Source organism: Chenopodium quinoa, unplaced genomic scaffold (assembly GCF_001683475.1).
Source record: "Chenopodium quinoa cultivar QQ74 unplaced genomic scaffold, ASM168347v1, whole genome shotgun sequence".
Classification (NCBI taxonomy): Eukaryota; Viridiplantae; Streptophyta; class Magnoliopsida; order Caryophyllales; family Amaranthaceae; genus Chenopodium; species Chenopodium quinoa.
This window is the reverse complement of record NW_018742461.1, coordinates 1,682,570-1,704,050: the sequence shown is the minus strand read 5'-3', so window position 1 is coordinate 1,704,050 and position 21,481 is coordinate 1,682,570. Positions and strand designations below refer to the sequence as shown.

General features: G+C 39.6%; 2 protein-coding genes across 8 annotated transcripts; one reads left to right on the top strand and one right to left on the bottom strand.

The window, feature by feature from the left end:
- The first annotated feature begins 1,564 nt into the window (after positions 1-1,564).
- On the top strand, positions 1,565-8,569 carry LOC110718618 (bifunctional riboflavin biosynthesis protein RIBA 1, chloroplastic-like). Its single transcript, XM_021897495.1, has 3 exons — positions 1,565-1,579; positions 7,285-7,581; positions 8,017-8,569. Exons 1-3 carry the CDS (start codon positions 1,571-1,573, stop codon positions 8,284-8,286), a joined length of 576 nt encoding a protein of 191 aa, XP_021753187.1. The 5' UTR covers positions 1,565-1,570; the 3' UTR covers positions 8,287-8,569.
- Positions 8,570-8,664: 95 nt separating this feature from the next.
- On the bottom strand, positions 8,665-16,661 carry LOC110718617 (disease resistance protein RGA2-like). 7 transcript variants are annotated; one of them, XM_021897490.1, is made up of 7 exons: positions 12,571-16,661; positions 12,371-12,443; positions 11,032-11,293; positions 10,352-10,454; positions 10,188-10,245; positions 9,550-9,637; positions 8,665-9,345 (listed from the first exon to the last, which is right to left on the bottom strand). In XM_021897490.1, the coding sequence occupies exons 1-2, from the start codon at positions 16,439-16,441 to the stop codon at positions 12,433-12,435; spliced, it is 3,882 nt and encodes a 1,293-aa protein (XP_021753182.1). In that variant the 5' UTR covers positions 16,442-16,661; the 3' UTR covers positions 8,665-9,345; positions 9,550-9,637; positions 10,188-10,245; positions 10,352-10,454; positions 11,032-11,293; positions 12,371-12,432. The 7 variants fall into 7 exon arrangements, with proteins under 7 accessions (XP_021753182.1, XP_021753183.1, XP_021753181.1 ...); XM_021897491.1 differs by having other exon boundaries at positions 11,032-11,270; XM_021897489.1 differs by having other exon boundaries at positions 10,352-10,753; positions 11,032-12,443.
- Between the last annotated feature and the right edge of the window lie 4,820 nt (positions 16,662-21,481).

Genomic DNA, 21,481 nt, shown 5'->3' with positions numbered 1-21,481 from the left:
TGCTAGGTCAACCCATTTTCTTGCTGTGTCTAATCGACCATTGTGCCAAACTGCCAACCAAGCCCATGCCCAACTCTAGTTGGGAGTTGGGACACTAGTGAAGAATATATACGAAGTAGAATATATGATCCTCACCCCTTTTTAGTAGTCAGGTTTTATTTTTATTTTTTCATATTGTAGTATTCGTATAGGAAACTTGGAAGGTATCATTATCCATATACGAAAAATTAAAGAAAAAAAAATTAAAAAAAATATTTGGTGAAAAAAAAAAAAACGTTTGAAGGAGAAAAAAAGTTAAAGAGAATACCATGGCTGAGTTGAAACATCGAAGGCGAATAGCCGAATACAAATCATTTCAGGTGTCCAAAATGAGGCCCGTTTCCTGGGTTCAGGACACCTTAAGAAATAAGGAGCGGTTTGGAAGACACATATTCAAGACTTAACAAACTCAACTATGTTATTATCAATTTGAGCAACAATTTTTATGTATAACATTTATATGATCTTGCACATAAATAAATTCTAGTCTATAACACAGCTTCCAATTAATGTTACATGAGGCCTCATCACTTGCTAACGGGGAAATCTGTGTTTCTCACTATGAGAAACATAATTGTTTCTCACAATGGCATTTCTGTAAATAAATAGATGTTTTACACTTACAGAAATATCGGTAATGTCCCCATGAAAATGATTTATATGAGGTGAAATGTCGGTAGTGCCCCCATGAGAAATGGGGGCCTCCTCCTTGCTAACCTAAGAATTTCCATACGCAAATCTGTACACGAACTACTCGATCTAAGAATACAGTTAGATACGGCTTCAACTCAATCGCCCCATAAAGAGGAGAGACACTCGCTCTCTCTACTCTACTCATTGGGTGCAAGAATCTGAAACCCGTTCATGGAACCAGTGCCATTATTTAATATGCTGACCACTGTAGTCGATGGTGAACTTGCACTAGCTTCAGGTGCAATCAAGTTAGGCCCTGCACCAGTGCTGGACACTTTGGAAGAAGTAACTGGAGTAGCATCATTACTAACAGCTGGAGGAGAAAGGGCTTTGCTCGACTCCTCATTAAAGTTTGATTTATTACACATTTTATGCGTCTCAGACAATTGCTCCCCTTGTGGCTTTTGCGCTGACCCATCACCACTTGAATCTGCTACACCTTGAGTAGGAGTAGAAGGTGTATCAGTAGCTGCAGGCAACGAGGATGGTGGGTTTTGTTGACCAACAGAAGCAGGTGACTGTTGCTGCATCGGCCTTTCTGCAGGAGCTTCATTTTCTCCTACCCACCCTGGGCCAAACTTGACAGCAGCAGGTAAGCATCTCTCAATCTTCTTTGAAGCAACTTTCCACGCAACAGGTCCAATTTTAGCAGCAAACCGTGCCAAACTCCTCGCATATCCGTACTCTGTATGAAGCCCCACCTGGATAACATAGAAAAACCAAGTCAGAGAGCAGAAGAAAGAAACGTCCGAACTTTCAATTTGGGACTAACAGCAATTCAAGGATAGCACATTTCTTTTATGCATATACAATTAATCGGACCACAGAGCATATTGCAATGGTTAAGGTGGGTTAATTTATACAAGTATTTGGATTTGGTCAATTGTAACTAATCTCTTTCATCCTATTCCCATTTTAGTTTTACTCAAGGATGTAAATGTTAAAAAGGAAACCTAGATGCTAAGCCCTTTTGCTAGCTGTTGTGCGACAGCGGAAGCAAAGGTCGAAAACAAACAAGAAAACAATAAAGAAATTCAATGCAAACAATAAGAACAACACCAAGAATTTACGTGGTTCACTATCGATGTGATAGCTACGTCCACGGGCACCGAGATCGAATGATTTCACTATAAACTGCAAAGATTACAAAGATGATTCTTGTATTTCTCAAGAACGGCTCTCACCCTCTCTCTCTTAACCCTTATACTAATATTAGGGAGGTTTTATATTAATCCCTAAAATAAAAGATACTTGGGCAAAAAGATAACATAAAAGATAACTTTAAATCGTAAAATCCGCGTCTCCGCATTTTTCCTTCTCCGCCCGGTCAGACCGGGCAAGGTCTGCCCGATCGGGCGCGAGAAGAAAACTCCATACGAATGCTTCAACGTATCCAACCCCCACCGCCCGGTCAGACCGGGCAATGTCCGCCCGATCGGGCGGACAAAGCTACGAAGTACGAGTCACCTAATACTTATCAACAATCTCCACCTTGACGAGAACTCGTAGTCAGCAAACGACCCCATCAAGACATAGTGGAAAAACATCTCAAGCCAAACCCGATGCAAGACTCATGCATAAGCCATACATCCCGATAAGTCTTCAACCAAGACCCATCACATACTCGTCTCCAAGTATAACAACTCATAATGCTCCACCTGCATCACAAGCCCCGGGCAAGCTCCACCTTAAGGCCAACACACCTACACCAGGAGCTCCCCAACTTCGCCCCTCAGGGCCTACTACATCACGTAGTAATCAATATTTAGCAAGTCTAAGCAATGTTTAAACTTGCTAAACGGAACAGGCTTAGTGAAGAAATCAGCCGGGTTGTCAGCAGTCCCAATCTTCTTCACCTTAATCCTCTTGTCAGTACGCAAGAAATGATACCTGACATCAATGTGCTTCGTCCGATCATGGTGTACTTGATCTTTAGCTAAGCAAATCGCACTTAGACTATCACAATACACTGTAGCAAAATCCTGTGCAATACCCAGTTCACCTACTAGGCCTTTGAGCCAAATAGACTCCTTAGCTGCAGAAGTTAAAGCCATATACTCAGCTTCAGTAGTTGACAACGTAACTGATGACTGCAATGTAGACTTCCAACTAACCACAGAACCACCCAAAGTGAACACATAACCAGTCACAGACCTCCTGGTATCCACATCAGCTGCATAATCAGAATCACTGTACCCAGTGACCAAGCATTCCCTACCATTCCCGTACACAAGACCAATATCAGTTGTCCCTCTCAGGTAGCGAAAAATCCTTTTCACCCCTTGCCAGTGTTCCCTCCCAGGTCGAGCCATAAACCTGCTTACAACACTAACAGCATGCGCAATATCCGGCCTAGTACAGACCATAGCATACATCAAACAACCAACCGCGTTTGCATATGGAACTCTAGACATATAAGACAACTCCTCCTCTGATTGAGGTGACATAGACAAAGACAACTTACAACTAACAGTAGTTGGCGTACTTATAGGCTTCGATTTTTCCATCCCAAAACGAGACAAAATCTTTTCAATGTAGCTTTTCTGAGTCAAGAAAAGCTTACCTCTAGCCCGATCCCTGTAGATCTCCATACCCAAAATCTTCCTAGCTGCACCCAAGTCTTTCATGTCAAACTCCGAGTTAAGCATCTCCTTTAATCTAGCAATATCAGATTTATTCTTTGTGGCAACCAACATGTCATCAACATATAACAAAAGATAAATCATGGAACCATTATCCAGCTTACTATGATACACACAGCAATCATATGAATTCCTGTCAAAACCTTGTGAAACCATAAAAGAATCAAACCTTTTGTACCACTGTCGGGGGGATTGCTTAAGTCCATACAATGACTTTAGCAATCTGCAGGCATAGTGTTCCTTTCCAGGAACTTCGAATCCTTCGGGCTGCTTCATCAGAATCTCCTCCTCCAAATCGCCATGAAGGAAAGCCGTTTTAACATCCAACTGCTCCAGCTCAAGATCAAAATGTGCTACAATTGACAATAACACACGGATAGAAGTATGTCGAACCACAGGTGAGAATATCTCAACAAAATCAACCCCTTCTACCTGACTGAACCCCTTAGCAACTAGCCTAGCCTTAAAACGTATTTGCTCAGTTTCCGACAACCCTTCTTTCTTCTTGTAAATCCATTTACAACCCACAAGCTTCCTCCCTTCCGGTACCTTTACCAGTTCCCACACTCTGTTCTTGTAAAGAGACTGCATCTCTTCACCCATTGCGGCAAGCCATTGCGCAGACTCACTACAACTAATTGCTTGTTTATATGTGGCAGGTTCAAATGACTCTACATCATCAGCTACACTCAATGCATAACCTGTCATCGCATCAACACAGCAATTTCTTCCCTCCATCTCTTCAATCAATCTAACAGGCTTCTTGATAACTCGTTTAGGCATCTCAAGAATGGTGTCAGGTTGACTAGATGACCCCTGATTAGATTGCTCCACCTCATCCCCAGAGTTAGAATGAGTAGGAGTAATCTCAGGTTCAGGAGTACCCGGCACTGGAACATCAGCATCATCATCAATATATTGTACCCGAGGTAAATCAGCAATGGTAGACTGATGTACCTCAAGTACCCCATCTGTCTGTAATAAATTGTCTCCTTCCCTTCTCAAATCTGAAATCTCTGCATTTTTAATTGAATACATGGTGTTTTCATCGAAAGTAACATCCCTACTAAGAATGACCCGACCCTCCGAAGGTGAAAAAATTCTAAACCCCTTCACACCATCCCCGTACCCAACAAAACACCCCTTCTTGGCTCGTGGATCCAGCTTACCCTCAATAACATGATAATAAGCAACACAACCAAAAATCTTCAAATTCGAAAAATTAGGCAACTTACCACTCCAGATCTCAAACGGAATTTTGGAATCAATTCCAGAATGAGGACCCCTATTAATGACATAACAAGCTGTTAACACAGCTTCACTCCAGTACCTCCTCCCAAGCCCTGCATTAGAGAGCATGCATCGAACTCTCTCTAGCAGTGTCTGATTAACCCGTTCTGCTACACCGTTCTGCTGTGGTGTCTTCCTGACAGTATGATGCCGACCTATACCCTCATCTGCACAGAACTGATTAAACTCGTCTTTGCAAAACTCTAGCCCATTGTCCGTTCGTAGCTTCTTGATCTTCCTTCCTTGTCGATTTTCCACCAAAGCTTTCCATTGCTTGAAAACTTTGAAGGCCTCATCCTTTGACTTAAGCAACCTAAGCCATGTGTATCGGGACTTGTCATCAACAAATGACACAAAATAGTGGTAACCTCCCATACCTTCAACTCTAGATGGACCCCAGCAATCTGAATGGATGTAATCGAGCACTGCATCAGTAATGTGAGCACCCTTGCTGAACTTTGACCTGTGTTTCTTACCAAACACACAATGCTCACAAAATTCAAGGTTGGCAACCTTGACCCCGGATAGAAGACCCCTCTTGGACAATAGCTGCATCCCCTTCTCCCCCATATGACCAAGCCTCATGTGCCAAATCTTAGTCATCTCCTGGTGAGATACAGATGCGCAAACCGCAGAACTAGGCAGTGTAACACCCTCAAAAACATAGAGGGTGTTCCTTTTGATACCCTTAAGTACCAACTCAGAACCTCTGAAAATACACAACTCCCCATCTGAAAACACACCATTGTACCCCAAGTCATCCAGGGTACCCAATGAAATCAGATTCTTTCCTAAAGCAGGAACATGCCGTACATTAGTCAAAGTTAACCTCCGCCCATCAACAGTCCTCAACCTCATGGAACCAATACCTGTGACCTTACATGGAGCATTGTTACCGACTATAACCATACCCCCATTGCGAGGTTCATATGTATCAAACCAATCTCGACGTGGACACATATGGAACGAACACCCCGAATCTAGAACCCAGTTATCAGATAAATCATCAGACCTAGCAGAACTGACTAATGCTAAATCTTCCTCTGAATTATAGCTCTCATTCGGTTTCTCTTCAACTACAGCAGCCTGGGACTTGTTTTTCCTCACCGGACAATTATTCCTAAAGTGACCCGGTTCTTTACAGTAATAACATGTTTTAGTAGTAGTTTTACTAGATCCAGCCTTGCCGTTTCCAGCACCCGACCCAGCATTGTTCCCCTTGTTAAACCCCTTATTCTTTTTAGACTTTCCGGACTTAACAAACAACCCACTACCATTATCCCCATTATCACTCGTAGCTTTCATTCTGAGTTCCCTAGTATGAAGTGCTGCCTTCACTTCTTCTAAGGTTATAGAATCCTTACCAACAACAAAAGACTCTACAAAATTCTCAAAGCTAGACGGTAGAGATACAAGTAAAATCAACGCAGCATCCTCATCATCAATTTTAACATCTAAATTACGTAAATCAAGCAAAATAGAGTTAAGTTTTTCTAGATGTTCCCGTAAGGAAGTACCTGACTGCATCCGGAGGCTAAACAACCGCTGTTTCAGTAATAATTTGTTGGTCAACGACTTAGTCATATACAATGACTCCAGCTTCAGCCACAATCCAGCCGCCGTTTCCTGATCAGCCACCTCCGTGATGATTTGATCATCAAGACTAAGTAATATGGTAGAGTGTGCCTTCTCTTCCATAACTTCTAACTGCGGGTCAGTCGGTCCATCTTCTGACTCCGAAGTAGTACTCTTTGGAGCCAACGGACGCCATATCTGCTGTTGTTTTAACAGAGCCTTCATCTTAATTTGCCATAGCCCGAAACTATTTTTCCCGGTAAACTTCTCAATTCTTATTGTTGAATCTCCTGCCATTGTTATCTTCAAGAAACTCTCCAAGGATTGAACCTGAGCTCTTGATACCAATTGTTGTGCGACAGCGGAAGCAAAGGTCGAAAACAAACAAGAAAACAATAAAGAAATTCAATGCAAACAATAAGAACAACACCAAGAATTTACGTGGTTCACTATCGATGTGATAGCTACGTCCACGGGCACCGAGATCGAATGATTTCACTATAAACTGCAAAGATTACAAAGATGATTCTTGTATTTCTCAAGAACGGCTCTCACCCTCTCTCTCTTAACCCTTATACTAATATTAGGGAGGTTTTATATTAATCCCTAAAATAAAAGATACTTGGGCAAAAAGATAACATAAAAGATAACTTTAAATCGTAAAATCCGCGTCTCCGCATTTTTCCTTCTCCGCCCGGTCAGACCGGGCAAGGTCTGCCCGATCGGGCGCGAGAAGAAAACTCCATACGAATGCTTCAACGTATCCAACCCCCACCGCCCGGTCAGACCGGGCAATGTCCGCCCGATCGGGCGGACAAAGCTACGAAGTACGAGTCACCTAATACTTATCAACACTAGCCTTGTTGTTTTCACCTTAAGGTCTTTCGGTATGTATCCTTGGGTTTGAAAATAATTATGTCGCTAAAAATGTTACAGAATTCAGGTAATATAAGCACAGGGGAACAATCGTTGGATTTTTGCTTGACTAACTTATCTGCTCTGCAACTGATTATCCCTTTATTATTACTCTTTTTTCAATAATTAGGGAGAAATAGGAGATGGACAAGATATCCTAGTGAGAGTTCATTCAGAATGCCTTACAGGAGATATATTTGGCTCAGCTAGATGTGACTGTGGAAACCAGCTTGCACTTGCAATGAAGCAAATAGAGGCTGCTGGAAGGGGAGCGTTGGTCTACCTTCGCGGGCATGAAGGCAGGGGAATTGGTTTGGGCCATAAGCTTCGTGCATATAATCTGCAGGATGCTGGTCGTGATACTGTTGAAGCCAATGAGGAGCTAGGATTACCGGTTGACTCAAGAGAATATGGAATTGGTGCACAGGTAACTTCTGCTCTTTCCTTCTCAATTCTATTTCAGTACCTTGATTTAAATTTAATTTTTTTTTGTCATACTAATTCCTTAGATTTTTGGCCTATGAATGTGTTACTGCTTGTGAAATTCTTTAAAAAGAGCTAATCATGTTTCAGGCTGCGCCGATGCCAAAAGAAATAGTTCATTTTTCGTCTCTTAAAATCTGCTCAAACCTGGTAATCTTATGGATAAAGGCCAAACGGTATACAAAAGCCAGGCTGCACCCCTAAAATTGCCTGGTCTATCGAGCAGGAAAATTTTGTGCAGCCTGTCTAAATTTAGCTGGATTGGCCATCTTATATCATCTCTAATAGATGTATTTTTTAAGCACGTTGTTATGATGTCTGAGTAACTTGACTTGGTTTGAATGTTGATTTGACCTAATTAAACTTGGGGATGATGCAGATATTAAGGGATTTGGGGATTAGAACTATGAAGCTGATGACAAACAATCCTGCAAAATATATAGGGCTGAAGGGTTATGGTCTTGCTGTATCTGGGAGAGTGCCACTTATTACTCCAATAACCAGTGAGAATAAGAGATATCTGGAAACAAAGCGTAAGAAGATGGGTCATGTCTATGGCCTAGACCTAATTAGCAATGGAAGCAGTCCGAGGACTGAAAATGGCAAACCCAGCACAACTAGTTCACCAGATACTGCAGTTAACCTATAGAATTGACTTGATATTCTGCCCACTAATTTAGCATCCAGGCAAAATGATTTTGGATCCCTTCAAGCCCCTTCATATTCACACTCTGGAGTAAGGTTGCACCTCATCAAATGATCTGTGATGGCTATTTATACGTTTTTGTATAAATTGAGAAAGATCTATGATGTTTTTGTAATATCATGTCATTTTTTTTGTTCCCTTTCAAGATGTGTAAAGTAGCTTTGAGCAAGTCTCAGGTTTGTAATTTGCCTACCTCATTTAATGGAATAATAATTTCTTGCCTTTATACATTTGGGTTTCTAACTCCATTCTAATAATGATGCCTGTCATATCGTCTGAAGTCTGGACAAAAATATTGTTTCTCTTTGGAACCTAGAGCAGTTAAAGAGAACATATGTATAACATAGGCTACTCATTTGCAAAGTAAAACAGGTGAAGAGAAATATTTTTACAACTCTAGAGCTCAAGGGAAAAAGAGCCACCTACTAGGTAGGGTTCTCCTCAAATACCCTTAAGCCAATTACGCCGCCTCTATAAATACTACAACTCTGTAGGGTTTATTCCCTAAAACATTGTTTAGTCGACTTTTATTCTTATACTTCTATAGAGTACAATAAAAGATATTTTTGACAGGAAATCATGTAATTTGTAGCCTTCCAAATATATTAAGAGCAACAAAGCCTGTAGCTGCTGCAATATATATCACATGTTCTGATAGAGCACCTTCTCTTGTTAAACCATTTCCCAGGTGTATGTAGCATTGTAGCCACATGTGATTTCTGGAACCAGAGCATCCAACGAATGTATTCTTTCCCCAAGGAACCTTTCACAACTTGCTAAGTAAAAGAAAAGATGTTGATATTCTGACATTGGAAATCTGCCTAACTTCAGAGTGGTTGTACGGGGAGTTTCCGATAATCAGTTCATCAAAGCAGCATTGAAGTCCTCTTCACGTTAAAACCTTTCTCTGGTACCAACTGGTATCAGGAAATATCACGCGAAACACCAAGATGAGAACCACGGAACTTTTAATGTTAAGTTCACAGCCCTTCTAATTGACAACTGTAAGGAAAAACAAACAAAAAACATTCATCCAATTTACAACTCCATATTTTGACACCACAGAGAACATTTAGTCCACAATAACATTGATTTAACTTTAAATATAGTGTACTATCTGGAAGATGAAGCAAAAGCTAAAAGTTGTTGTAACACAACGAAAAAGAGAATTGGTATGTATAGCATTCAGAAATGATTCCTTGCTACCTGATAATACTTGAACGAAGCGATCTTCTGGAATCTGGAGTATTATATTGAGTCTCCTTCAAGTCAAACACTTCAAGAGATAATCTTTCTGCATGACAGGTATTTGACCAAAAAAAGAAAAGAAAAAAGATATAGTACAACATTTAGAACCATATCATAAACAAGCACTTTGACAAGGTTGTAAAGGCAGTTGGTTTCTCTAGTCTTTTTAATTGCATAATCTGGTAGAACGATAAATTGTAAATCTGATAGATTTCCTCTTACTCCTAAGTATAGAACTCTCAAGTGGACGTCATAGAAAATTTGCATCATTAGTTATTTCCAAAGACAGTGATTCAACTCATTTAAGCTTACCAGGATGACTACAGTAATATAAAAACTTTGCTGCAGCCATGTTTGGTCTGAGACACTATTAGAAGACTAGCAATTGCAATAGACCAAATCAATACAACAGTTACAACTAGCAACAACATAAGTTGAACTAGAGTATAATAGATTGTCCATATTGTCAGTCTTGTAATCATGAAATTTTCTGCATAATTGAATTACTAGAAATTTTAAGCATTTTTGGAATTACAATTGACTCCACCAACCTTAAGGATCCTTGATTAACGATGGTTGAAAGGAAATTATATTACCTCATGCTGTGCCCTCTAGTGTTACAAGCAACTCTTCCCCTTTTAAAAGCCGACTCCCCTGTTTTAAGACAGAGATTAAATCAAAACTGGGAATTATAGTGTTTATGAAGGTAATTGTGTACAAGAATGACCCAGATAAAAGCATCTTATAGAACAATGAGAACCTGAAGCTTGATGAAGTGGCCATTTCTTCAGGAAATCTTCATCGGCTAACCTAAATTCTCAGATTCACCTATATTAGAGCAAGCTGTATGCAATCGCATAGTGCTTACACAATAGGAAGAAACAATAAACATGTTACGTAATTTACCAGTACATATAGCTTGACAAAACTTAAAATGGTTCAATTTTGAAATGTTTAATTTGAATACCTAACAGATTGCAACTTCAGAACTAAAAAGGAAAGTACAAATGAAACAGGAACAAACTACTTATCATGGAATGATGAACTTTTCAAAATAAATGCATGTCTTCATTTATGAATCCTGATTTCCAGCTTTAGACCGTCTTTTGGGAAGCATTAATCCATAAACACTAGGCTTCTAGACTCATTTGTCTTCCTAACACTTCAATAAATGAGCTATATAAGAATGACATTCATAGCTAAATGACAAGGCCTAAAATGTTCTATATAGCACTGATGGAAGAACAATAGATGCAAGAAACTTTGTCAAGGTTTACTACTGAGTAACAAGAAATTTACTAGCCAGATATAAATTGGCAATCATAAAGGACATTACCTTTTACTATGAATTAATGTGGGAATAAAAAATTCACACGCTGTATAATGCAGAAACGGTAAAATATAGCTTCAACTCAATTACTTCATAGTGCAGATAGTTACCTTTTCCTTCCCTGCTCTGAAACCTTTTAGCCCATGTGATATAAATACTAGATAAGTGGATCAATGGTAGAGCTGTAGTGCTAAATCTAGCAGCATCGAATTTCACAAACTGGAGATCCCAGTGACTGGAATCCAAGAATCATCCTTCCCTTGTTATGCTCTCATCTCATTTAAGCTACTCTTTGATTGCGATTTAAGCAACAATCCTGGTCTAGTAGAAATTCGGCAAAACTCCTATTCTACACTATATGAATCCTGTCAGCTAGAAAAATCATGACAGTATGATATATGAAGCAAGCAGCATCAGAACCTACTTTTGAGGTTGAACAATATAACTATGTATTAAAGTTCCATGGATTGAGCCATAGGACCGGACCAGGACATTTAATTTCAACGCACACTAATGAACTAAATCAAACTAGAAAAAATGGCAGATATCATCAGGAGGAGTATGCATCATCTAGCAAAATCAGTAGTGATATACATATTAATTATCAACCTTGTTAATAACAATAGGATGTGCTCATCTCATAGAAAAAGATGGATTGACCATCATAAAAAACAAAGCATGCCAATTTTCCAAAGGTATAGTTTAAAAAATTAAATAGCAATACTATTGATTCTACTTATGAGTTAAATCAGAGTATACTTACAGCAGCAATTAGCAACTTGTACTTTTCATCAAGGAGTTAATATTAAGGGTTGTGATGTTGTCAAGATAGATAATGGCAATAACAATCTAAAGCCAAGATTAGCAAGCATGAGGTAATATCCATCTCCCCTTGCTTCATAACTATTCCGTTTTGCACAATATCATAAATAAACACGTATATACACAAACACCTATACATGGTGAAATTAAACTAGACAGCCAAAACCCACACATATAATATAACCCGTATTCTGGTAACCAGCCAGCATAAGCTTCATTATATTAAAATCCATAAGTGACTGCTAAATGTCTTAAAAGTGTGTTATCCAAATATCTGATTCTCATAATTTTTAATCAATATATCTGAAACTTCAAATATTTGACCATAAGAAATCTGGTCTAATATAGTCTGAATTTTCAGATATATTCTAATTCGATCTAATCATCTACTTAGTTTTGTGTACAAGGGTATACATCTATAGCATTTATCACTTCTCTCAGAAGATTAATCATGAAAAAATGGTTGTATCAATTACAATAGTCAACAGTGAAAACAATGAAACTTTTCGTGTATGCGTGACCAAAACTACTAAAATGGTAATACTAACATGATAATTGACAAGGATCATATGCTATGAACCCAAAAATTGAAATCCAAGTTTGAATAATATGGGTAGACATTATTACCTTTGACCAGTTGAGTTATATATAAACGAACATTGAGTAAATGAATTCTTCGGGCGCTGATTTTAGAGTAAATCTGGAGCAAATATTTAAAAGGTGTTAGAGAGATGATAAGGAAGTAAGCAATCCATTCTTCAAAATGTTGCAAAATTAAAGTGAAAAGACGACAATAATAATAATAACCCCTATTTTATCATTCATACCTAGTTTAATGTTGGGGATATGTTGGATATTGGACCAGTTAGCACCATTCTTGTTCTTGCATTCCTTCATTAACACTGGACTACATCTCCTTATACGAAGCTCGGTTAACGAGGTGAGGTGGCGCATCTCTTCTGGCATTCTTTTCAATTTTGAACAACGATCAATAGTCAGGGATTGGAGAGATGATAAGCCGCCTATTGATGGTGTTAGGCTTTCCAAATTGTTGCAATCGATAATCCTTAGGGAATGGAGAGATGATAAGCCGCCTATTGATGGTGTTAGGCTTTCCAAATTGTCGCACTCCTCAATCTCCAGGGAATGGAGAGACGATAAGCATCCAATCCCCCCTGGCAGCTTCACCACCTTTGGTAGACAATATAAAAACAAGGAACGGAGAGTGGGAGCAAGGTATCTCCATGGCATCTCTGCTTCTGTGCTTTTGTTGTTGATGACATCATCTTCATCCTCCAATTCCAACTGAGGAAGTAAATCCAATGATAGACTCTCCAGGCCAGTGAATTGGTCCCACACTCCTCGTCCTGATATACTCTTCAAATTTTTGCAATCCAGAATTGCAAGGGAGCGAAGAGAGGACAGGCGGCCGCTTCGGAACACCTCACCCACCTCTCCTGTTTTCAATTCCTCCATTTGATGGTCATTTCCAATCCAGAGATACGAAAGATAGTGGAAAGAGTGGATGGGAAGAGAAGTTAAATATCCCACGTTATCTGTCTTCACTTCCCTCAATTTTCCCTGCCGACCTTGATCCTCTTTATGATTATTATTAGAAACTGAGGAAGACGACAAACCATGAGTAGTCTCCCTCATTATTGGGCCCAGCGCTTCATTAAAATCTTCTAAGTACAATTCTTGTAGTCCCGGAAACAAAGGAACTGTTGTCAATTCTGGACATCCATATATATCAAGACGAGAAAGTTTTGGTGCATGCGGTGTCTCACTCTCCTCTGATTCCGATGATGACTTCCACCATCCCTTCAACTTTGGCATGTTTTTAAGCTTCAGGTTTTCAAGGGATGGAAAGAATACCAACTCATCATCATCTCCACTATTAATACTACTACTCTCCATATACTCCACTTCACTCAAACCTTTCAATGCAAGGTCTTTCAAATGACGCAGTTGACTCATCAACGGAAGATGCTCCAACCTTTTACAATCACAAATCTCAATTTTAGCAATATTTGGAAGACAACTTTTGAGATTCATTGATGCGCCCAGAAATAATGTTGTCAAATTTGGACAACCAGATACATTAAGGTGAGAAAGCACTGGTGCTTGTGGTATCCGATCACTCTCCCCTGATTCTGATGATGATGGCTTCCACCATCCCTTCAACTTTGGCATGTTTTCAAGCTTCAGCTTTTCAAGGGATGGAAAGAATACCGACTCATCATCATCTCCACTATTAATACTACTACTCTCCATATACTCCACTTCACAATCACGAATCTCAATTTCAGCAAGATTTGGAAGACAACAACTGAGAGTCATCATCCAGGTTGGGAGCCTCACTCCTGGATAATGCAGCAACTTTAACTCTCTGAGATTCGAGTGGGGTTGTAGGCCTTTCAGCAATACTTCTGCATTAGTATTCTCCTTTGTGTCCCAATTGTACTCAACTTTCCACAATTTTGGACTTTTGAATAGCATTCCCCCTCCTACTGCATCGCATCTCACGTCTTTTTTAACTACAATCTCCATAGTGTGAGTGTAATTGGTGAAATCATTTAAATCTTCAAGCTGACCAACATCAGTTGACCTCCAACTCCAAGCTGCATTGCTTGTTGCACTTCCACTCACTACAAACCCTGTCAAGTTTCGCAGAGAAGCCATGCTGTTCATCCCAGGAGGCATACAAGTTAAACTCCAGCAACCACAAATATCAAGGTGCCTAAGATTAACTAATTTCCTCAACTCCCTTGGCAACCTTTTTAGATGCCTACACCCACGCAACTTTAATGTTTGCAAGTTATAAAGCTTGGTAATGGATGAGGGCAATACACATAGATGCACATTACCTGAAAGGTCAAGATACCTTAGATGCACCCATTCACCTATCCCGCTCGGCAACTTTTGTAATCCATAACAATAATTCAAACATAATACCCTTAAATATTTTACTTTTGATACATCCCCCAAAATAGGTATTAAAGAGAAAACACGATCCCCTGTACATAGAAATGTACGCATCCTTTGCATATTCCTCAACTTACCAACAACATCTTTAGGGGTACTTTCATCCATGTATACATGGCGGGTTTTCTCGTTAAAACATCGTGTACTATAAGTGCACGACAATATGTCTGTCCCTGCCACTTCTTTGGCAAGATCATGAATTAGATCATGCATTTTGCATGATATAATTTCCTTAGTACCTTCTGCCCGTTCTACATCTTGAAAGAAGCACCTTTGCAATAACTGCTTGAAATACTCCTCCCCAACATCTTCAAAACTCTCTGCATCTGACGGCATAATGAAGCCTTGAGCCATCCAAAGACAAATCAAATCCTCCTTGATAATCTTGTAATCCTTTGGGAATACTGCACAGTAACTGAAGCAACTCTTCAAATGGAACGGAAGATAATTGTAACTGATCTTCAACACAGGTATTATGCCATTGCTCTCATCTTGTACAATGTTTGCCAAATCAGTATTTTTCAAATTCTCCCACTTACTTTCCTCCTGACCTCGAAGAAGACTTCCGACCACCCTAATGGCAAGTGGAACATTTGCACACTTTCGAACAATCTCTTTTCCTATATCAACTAATTGTTGCTTCACTGGATTTTCCTCCGGTTTAAGTGCAATTTTCTTAAACAAATCCAAAGATTCATCATCTGAGAGACCTTCCAATTCATGCGTCCAATGACTTCCCACAACATCAGCTACCATTCTGGAGCGAGTTGTCACTAAAATTCTGCTGACCCTTTCACCTCCAATCAATACATTTCTCAACTGAAGCCACTTACTGGATTCCTCATTCCATACGTCATCTAAAACAAGAAAATACTTCTTCCCATCCATTTCTTTCCGAAGTTTCGTCTGGAGCTGGTCCAAATTCAGCCTATCTTGGTCGATTCCTGAATTTACAGCTGCAAGGATTTGACCAACAATAACTTTGACATCAAAAGCATCAGAGACACAAACCCACTTCCTCTGAGGGAATTTCTTGACAATCATCTGATCATTATAAAGCTGTTGGGCCAGAGTAGTTTTCCCCAAGCCTCCAATCCCAACAATGCTGACAACTAAACCATCCTGCTGCTCAACAGTATTGTTGAGTAACATATCTATCACTTTCCGCTTGTCTTCCTCCCTCCCAACGAACACATCATCCTCGCACACATAGGAATGAGTTTCCCTTGCGTTAATTCTCATCTGATTAGCCGCATCGAAACCAGCAGAACCAATGTCATATCGATGATCATTGACAATTCTATCCAACATCTCCGATATCTTTTTCATCTCTCGAGACCAATTGGAAGCAAAACGAAACTGATTAGAGCGGGAGAAGAAAAGGCATACCTCATTACAAACCTTGTTGTTATTACAAGGCATGAGCTTCTTGAGATGAGCAAGAGTGGTAATCTCATCCAACAAGTCATCGGCTCGGTAAAGAGCTTCCTTAAGCCTCTTGAGCTTGTTACGCTCGACATTGGTGCGACAAGCTTGGTGCAGCCGCTCTACAACTTCAGCATCAAGGAGCACAGCCTCAATAGTGGACATGGTTTCTCTGAGTTTGTCAAGCTCAGATTCCAAACCCAACACAGCTTCAATTTGGGTCCAAATGGGAGAACCCAGTTTTTCAACGACAAATTGCACCAAAGTAAGACCTCCTGAAACATCCATCTCTCTCTTTCTCTTGTGAGTTTCTTTTTTTTTTTTTTTCTTTTAGGTGTGAATGTTTAGGATTTTCCAAAAGACAAGCTTTATCCTCATCAAATTTTCAGGCTGGTTCCCCCCACAGGCCCACAATAATTGAAAGACAGGTTGTCTTGTACCATCATTTTACAGCTATTTACTTTTCCGTACTCGATCTACATTAGCTAATCGTTTTATTTTGTCAGTTTTTACTCATTTGATGTTAGTCCCATAATATTCAAAAAAAATTTACAGTTTTATTATAGAGTAATTAGGAAAAATTCACTTAAATAATAACTTTAGGCGATTTACTTTGAATAATCACAACTTTTGATTATTATCTAATAATTCCACCTTTAATATGCGCTTTCCTCCGACAATCCCAGATGACCGGTGACATGATTTTAATAAAACATATTCTCACCATTGAGAAATTTAGAAAATGTGTTTTACGTTTTCTCCTCAGTGGATCCCTCACCTATATATTTAACGGAAAACATATTCTCACCATTGAGAAATTTAAAAAAATCAATGTTACCAATGAGAATTTCCCTAAAATAAATAAATACTCTCTTTGATCAGATCATTCGTTCTTCTCATTTCTCGATTAAAAAGGTTACAAACATGATAACCACTTGAGCCCCAGCTTGACAGCAACGCTGATATTTTTCATTTTCTTTGTGGAAGGTAAGCAACGTTTCAAGTAGTGGGTGCAAGATCAGCATCAAGTCACACCAAACAACTTTGCAGAACCATAACTGGATGCAGCCCTACCTGAGTCACATCGAAAAAACAAAGTCAGTGAACAAGAAATAATTTCTTTGGGCCTGAACAAAGACACTGGAGCATAGTACACTTTTGTTACGTATATACCAATAATTAGACCGTAGAAAACGAGAGACAATAATCAAGTATAGCAGTGTAGCCAATTAGCAAGTAATATACATCCAGGACTAGCACTGCTAGTTCCAGATTATTCTTCTTTGAAGCAATTCTCCTTCGGCCATTAAAACGTTCATAAGCTATCACCGCATTTGAAGGTAGTCATCCTGGTGACACTCACATCTGCATGATAATGCGTAAGTCTGCTTAAAGAAGTGGTTATCATCCCAGCTGCTGCAGAATCCAACGCTCACCTATGAAAAATGATCAATACTTAAATCTTTTTTCCTAACGGACCAAATTAAATAAACCACAAGCAAGAATGATAATTACCTTTGTATTTTCCTTTAGACATCAATGCGAGGGAGGTGTTGGATTTTGGGCCAATCAGCACCAATTGATTCTTGGCATCTTTCTTTAAACACTGGCGAACACCCCTGCACACCAAGTTGTTGTAAGGAACTGAGGTGACAAATCTCTTCTGGCAGTGATTTCAGTCGTTGGCAATTCCGAATTACAAGGGATTTGAGACATGAGAAGCAGGCTATCCATGACGATAGGGATTCAATATTGTCACAGTTAGTAATTTGGAGGAATTGAAGGGCAGTCAAGCGGTTCATTCCCTTTGGTAGTTTCACCAGCTTAATACCAAGGAATGCAGAGTCTGATGAAGGTATTTCCAGGGAATGTCAATATCAGTGCCATCATTATCCTTGTTTGTGCATTCTCGAGTGTTGAGATCTCCATAATCATCATCCAACTCCAACTCAGAAAGCAACTTCAGAAACAGGAAATTCTCACACTTTAAAGGAAAACAAAAATAAAGAGGTAACTGTGTAAATAAGGTCTCAGTTAACTGAGCCATTAGCTCACAAGCAAAGTATTAGGCCGAAGAGGAGGAATTCAACACTTTTCTGCATATAAAAACATATATACATGTATAACATTATTCAGTATCCTTTAGAGCACTAATAACTGTCACCCCCACGTCATCAAGTTAAGCATTTTTCATGTCAGTTCCTGGAAAAATTGCCACCTTCTTCCCTCACCGAGTCACAGAACTTCAACTTGCAGGTTTCTCCACTGCCAAACTAACCAGGGGACTAAGTAGGCACCTTAAAATCACACCTGCTAAGGCTCTCCGATCCAGGAGACAAATCAATAAATCACACCTTCATCTCTGTCAACGATTAAGTCTAGTTCACATGAAATTTCCAATCATACAAAATTAAACTTGATTAAAAGTTGATCGAAATGTAGAATGTAACAGATAATAATCAAACAAGTATTATAACTATTAAAGCATCATTTAAGCATTCAGCTTAGTTCAATGTGGATTAAATGAATGCAACTTGTGTTAAATTTTGAATAATAACTCAATTAAAAAAATACTTCGTATAAAATTTCCGGCTTACATATGAACCCTAAGTTTGGATTTTAGAATTTATGAAAAATTAGTTATTATGACCAAACAATAATAGGATTTACGATAATAGATTGTTACAGTATGAACTTAATTATTGCCATTTAGGCTCAATTTTGATGATTAATTTACTTTATAAAATTCCCCAATTTTTATATAAACCCTAACTATGTAACTTTAAATTTGAAGACATGGCCCGAAATTTTCAATGAAAGTAATAACCTTCTGCGGTATGCATTGAACACTCCAAAAAAAATAAGTAGATGAAGACCACGATAACATCTATGTTTCGAATACACCAGATTATAGCCCAGGTTGTAAGATTGACTTCACATTTGCAAGATTGAGTTGACTTGACCTTAGCAGATAACCAGAGTATGATGTTTTTGAGTGGGCCTTGCTGTAAAAATTTGGAAAGATATCCAGAGTGATTAAGCTTATGGTATGATCTCTATTTTTGGTGTTCTTAGAGCAACAAGGAATTTAGTCATCTCTATTTTGCCAAGTAAATTGATTGGAAGACATCATAGGAAGTTTTTTTTTTTTTTTTTTTTACAAAAATCCGAACTTATTTCATAATATTATTCGATTTTGACTTGACTTGAATTAATTATACTTGTAGGTTGGTCTGGTAAATTACTTTTGACAACCTTTATTTTTAGAATGGTATTGACGAGCTTGTTAAAATTATTTTTGTAAACTTAGTTACTTTTGTTGTGACTATTTTTGTTTGTGAAAATGCATGGCCGTGCTCATATGGATTTTAGAAATCTTCTATTTATTGACAGTCAAGTTCAGGAATCGAGAAACACTTCTAGACGTAATAAGGATGACGAAGAATCTTACCTTAAAGTTCATGAAGAGACATTAAGCGACATAGGAAAAGGGCTATACACTAATTGCACACTTGCCCGGAAGGACAAGTGGGAGATTGAAAGGAATGGTGTCCTTCCAACAAGTATATTATTCTGATAAAGGGTTCAGAATTATTAGAGATCTAATTCTTCAGTGAGGTCAAGTGATCAAAATGCCTAGGTGGAGGCCGCTTCCGATCAGTAATATTAATGTACAATTAATATTACAGCTTAATCTTGACTGAACCCTTCGGGTCGAACCCAATCGAACAACCGATCCGAGACGACGAATCACTCCGAAGGATTAGATGAGTCATCGGAGTATTACGAACAAAGCCGTCGGATATCCAGCTTAGAGCGTCGAGACCGAGCGTCGCAAGTCGAGTCGAATTTAGAATTCGACGAGACGTGAAATCAAACAAGCAACAAGTTTGAGCCTAGCCGTAGCCTCGCATTGGCCTAGCCATGTGAGTGTTAGGCTAGGCGAGGTCCCAACCTATGCGTGCCTAACATCCCCTAGCACACGCACATCGCATGGCACAAGCATTGCAAGATGCATGCATGCGTGTGGTATGGCTATGCATGGATGGGCGTGCTAGCATAGCAGCACTGGCCATCGCAGCATGCTAGGCCACGCACCAAGCACATCGCTAGCTCACAAGCATCGCAAGGCCAGCAGCATGCTAGGCTTGCTGGGCCTTGCTATCGCAAGCAACGCAGGCATGGTGCCTTGCGTGCTTGCTAGCGTGCTAGGGCCTAGCGCCTAGCTCATCGTAGCCTCGCTATCGCACAGCACCACGCACCAAGCAGCAGCGATGCATGCGTGCTGGCTGGCTGTGTGCTGGCTGGCTGCGCATGTGTTGCGGGCTGGTTGGCGATGTGCTAGCTGGCTGGCTGGGCTGCCCAGCCTTGGTTCTAAGCGCCAGTTGGCAACCTTGGCAGCCAAGGCAAGCTGCCAGCCAACCAAGTGGCGTTGACAGCCGGTCAAGGTGGGGACCAATGGTTGGTGTTTTGGCTTGCGGAGCTAGGTGGGTTGGTCCCCTCCCTCGGTGGTCCTCACCTTCTCCCTCTCCTCCCATTGCCACTTGTAGCTTGTTGATTGAGTTGCAATTTTATTTTTGTTTTGATTAAAATAAAATAGAGGAAATTGCAAATCTCCCACATTGATTGAGAATGGGAAATCAAGGTTCATTTCCCTATAAATACTCCAAGTTTTGGGTTTTGGGAAGAACACTTGAGTAGAACTAAAAAGGCATCTCCTTAGTAAAGTGAGAAAACCTTAAGTTCGTAATACTCTAAGTTTTATTTGGTCAAGTCCCGACTAACCTTCGGGACTAAGACCGTTCGGGTCGGGTTCGTGTGTACGAGCCGTTGGAGACCGTCGCGCTTACGAGGTTTAGCTTTTCAAGTAAGAGCTCGGGTTCGAGCAAAGTACGCGTCAAGGGTAAGAACGTCTTTTCTCTTTCTCTCTTTTATGTTGTTAATTATGTGATTAAATATTAAGTTGCTTTAATTAGTGAGTGGGTCTTGGGCGGGTTTCTCTTCCGCATAGAGTCGGACTCTACGAAACCCAACAACGGTATCAGAGCCGCGCTCATTTTAATTATTGTAACTAATAATTAATTGAGGTGATTTAAAATGGATTTAAATTCTGGTTTTGCTTTCTAATTAGGTTAGAAGCTCATTTTAATTAGTTTTTAATCTCGTAGTTTTCTAATTTTGGCCTACGAACCCAGATTTCGACTCAAAAATAGTGATTTTTGGGTGGAATCGATATTCTAAATCGTTGTTGTTCCTTTTAAAGAGCTGTCCAGAAGCCAAAATCCACCCAGAAACATGTTTTTCGATGGGTTTTTTCGTTTTTGACGA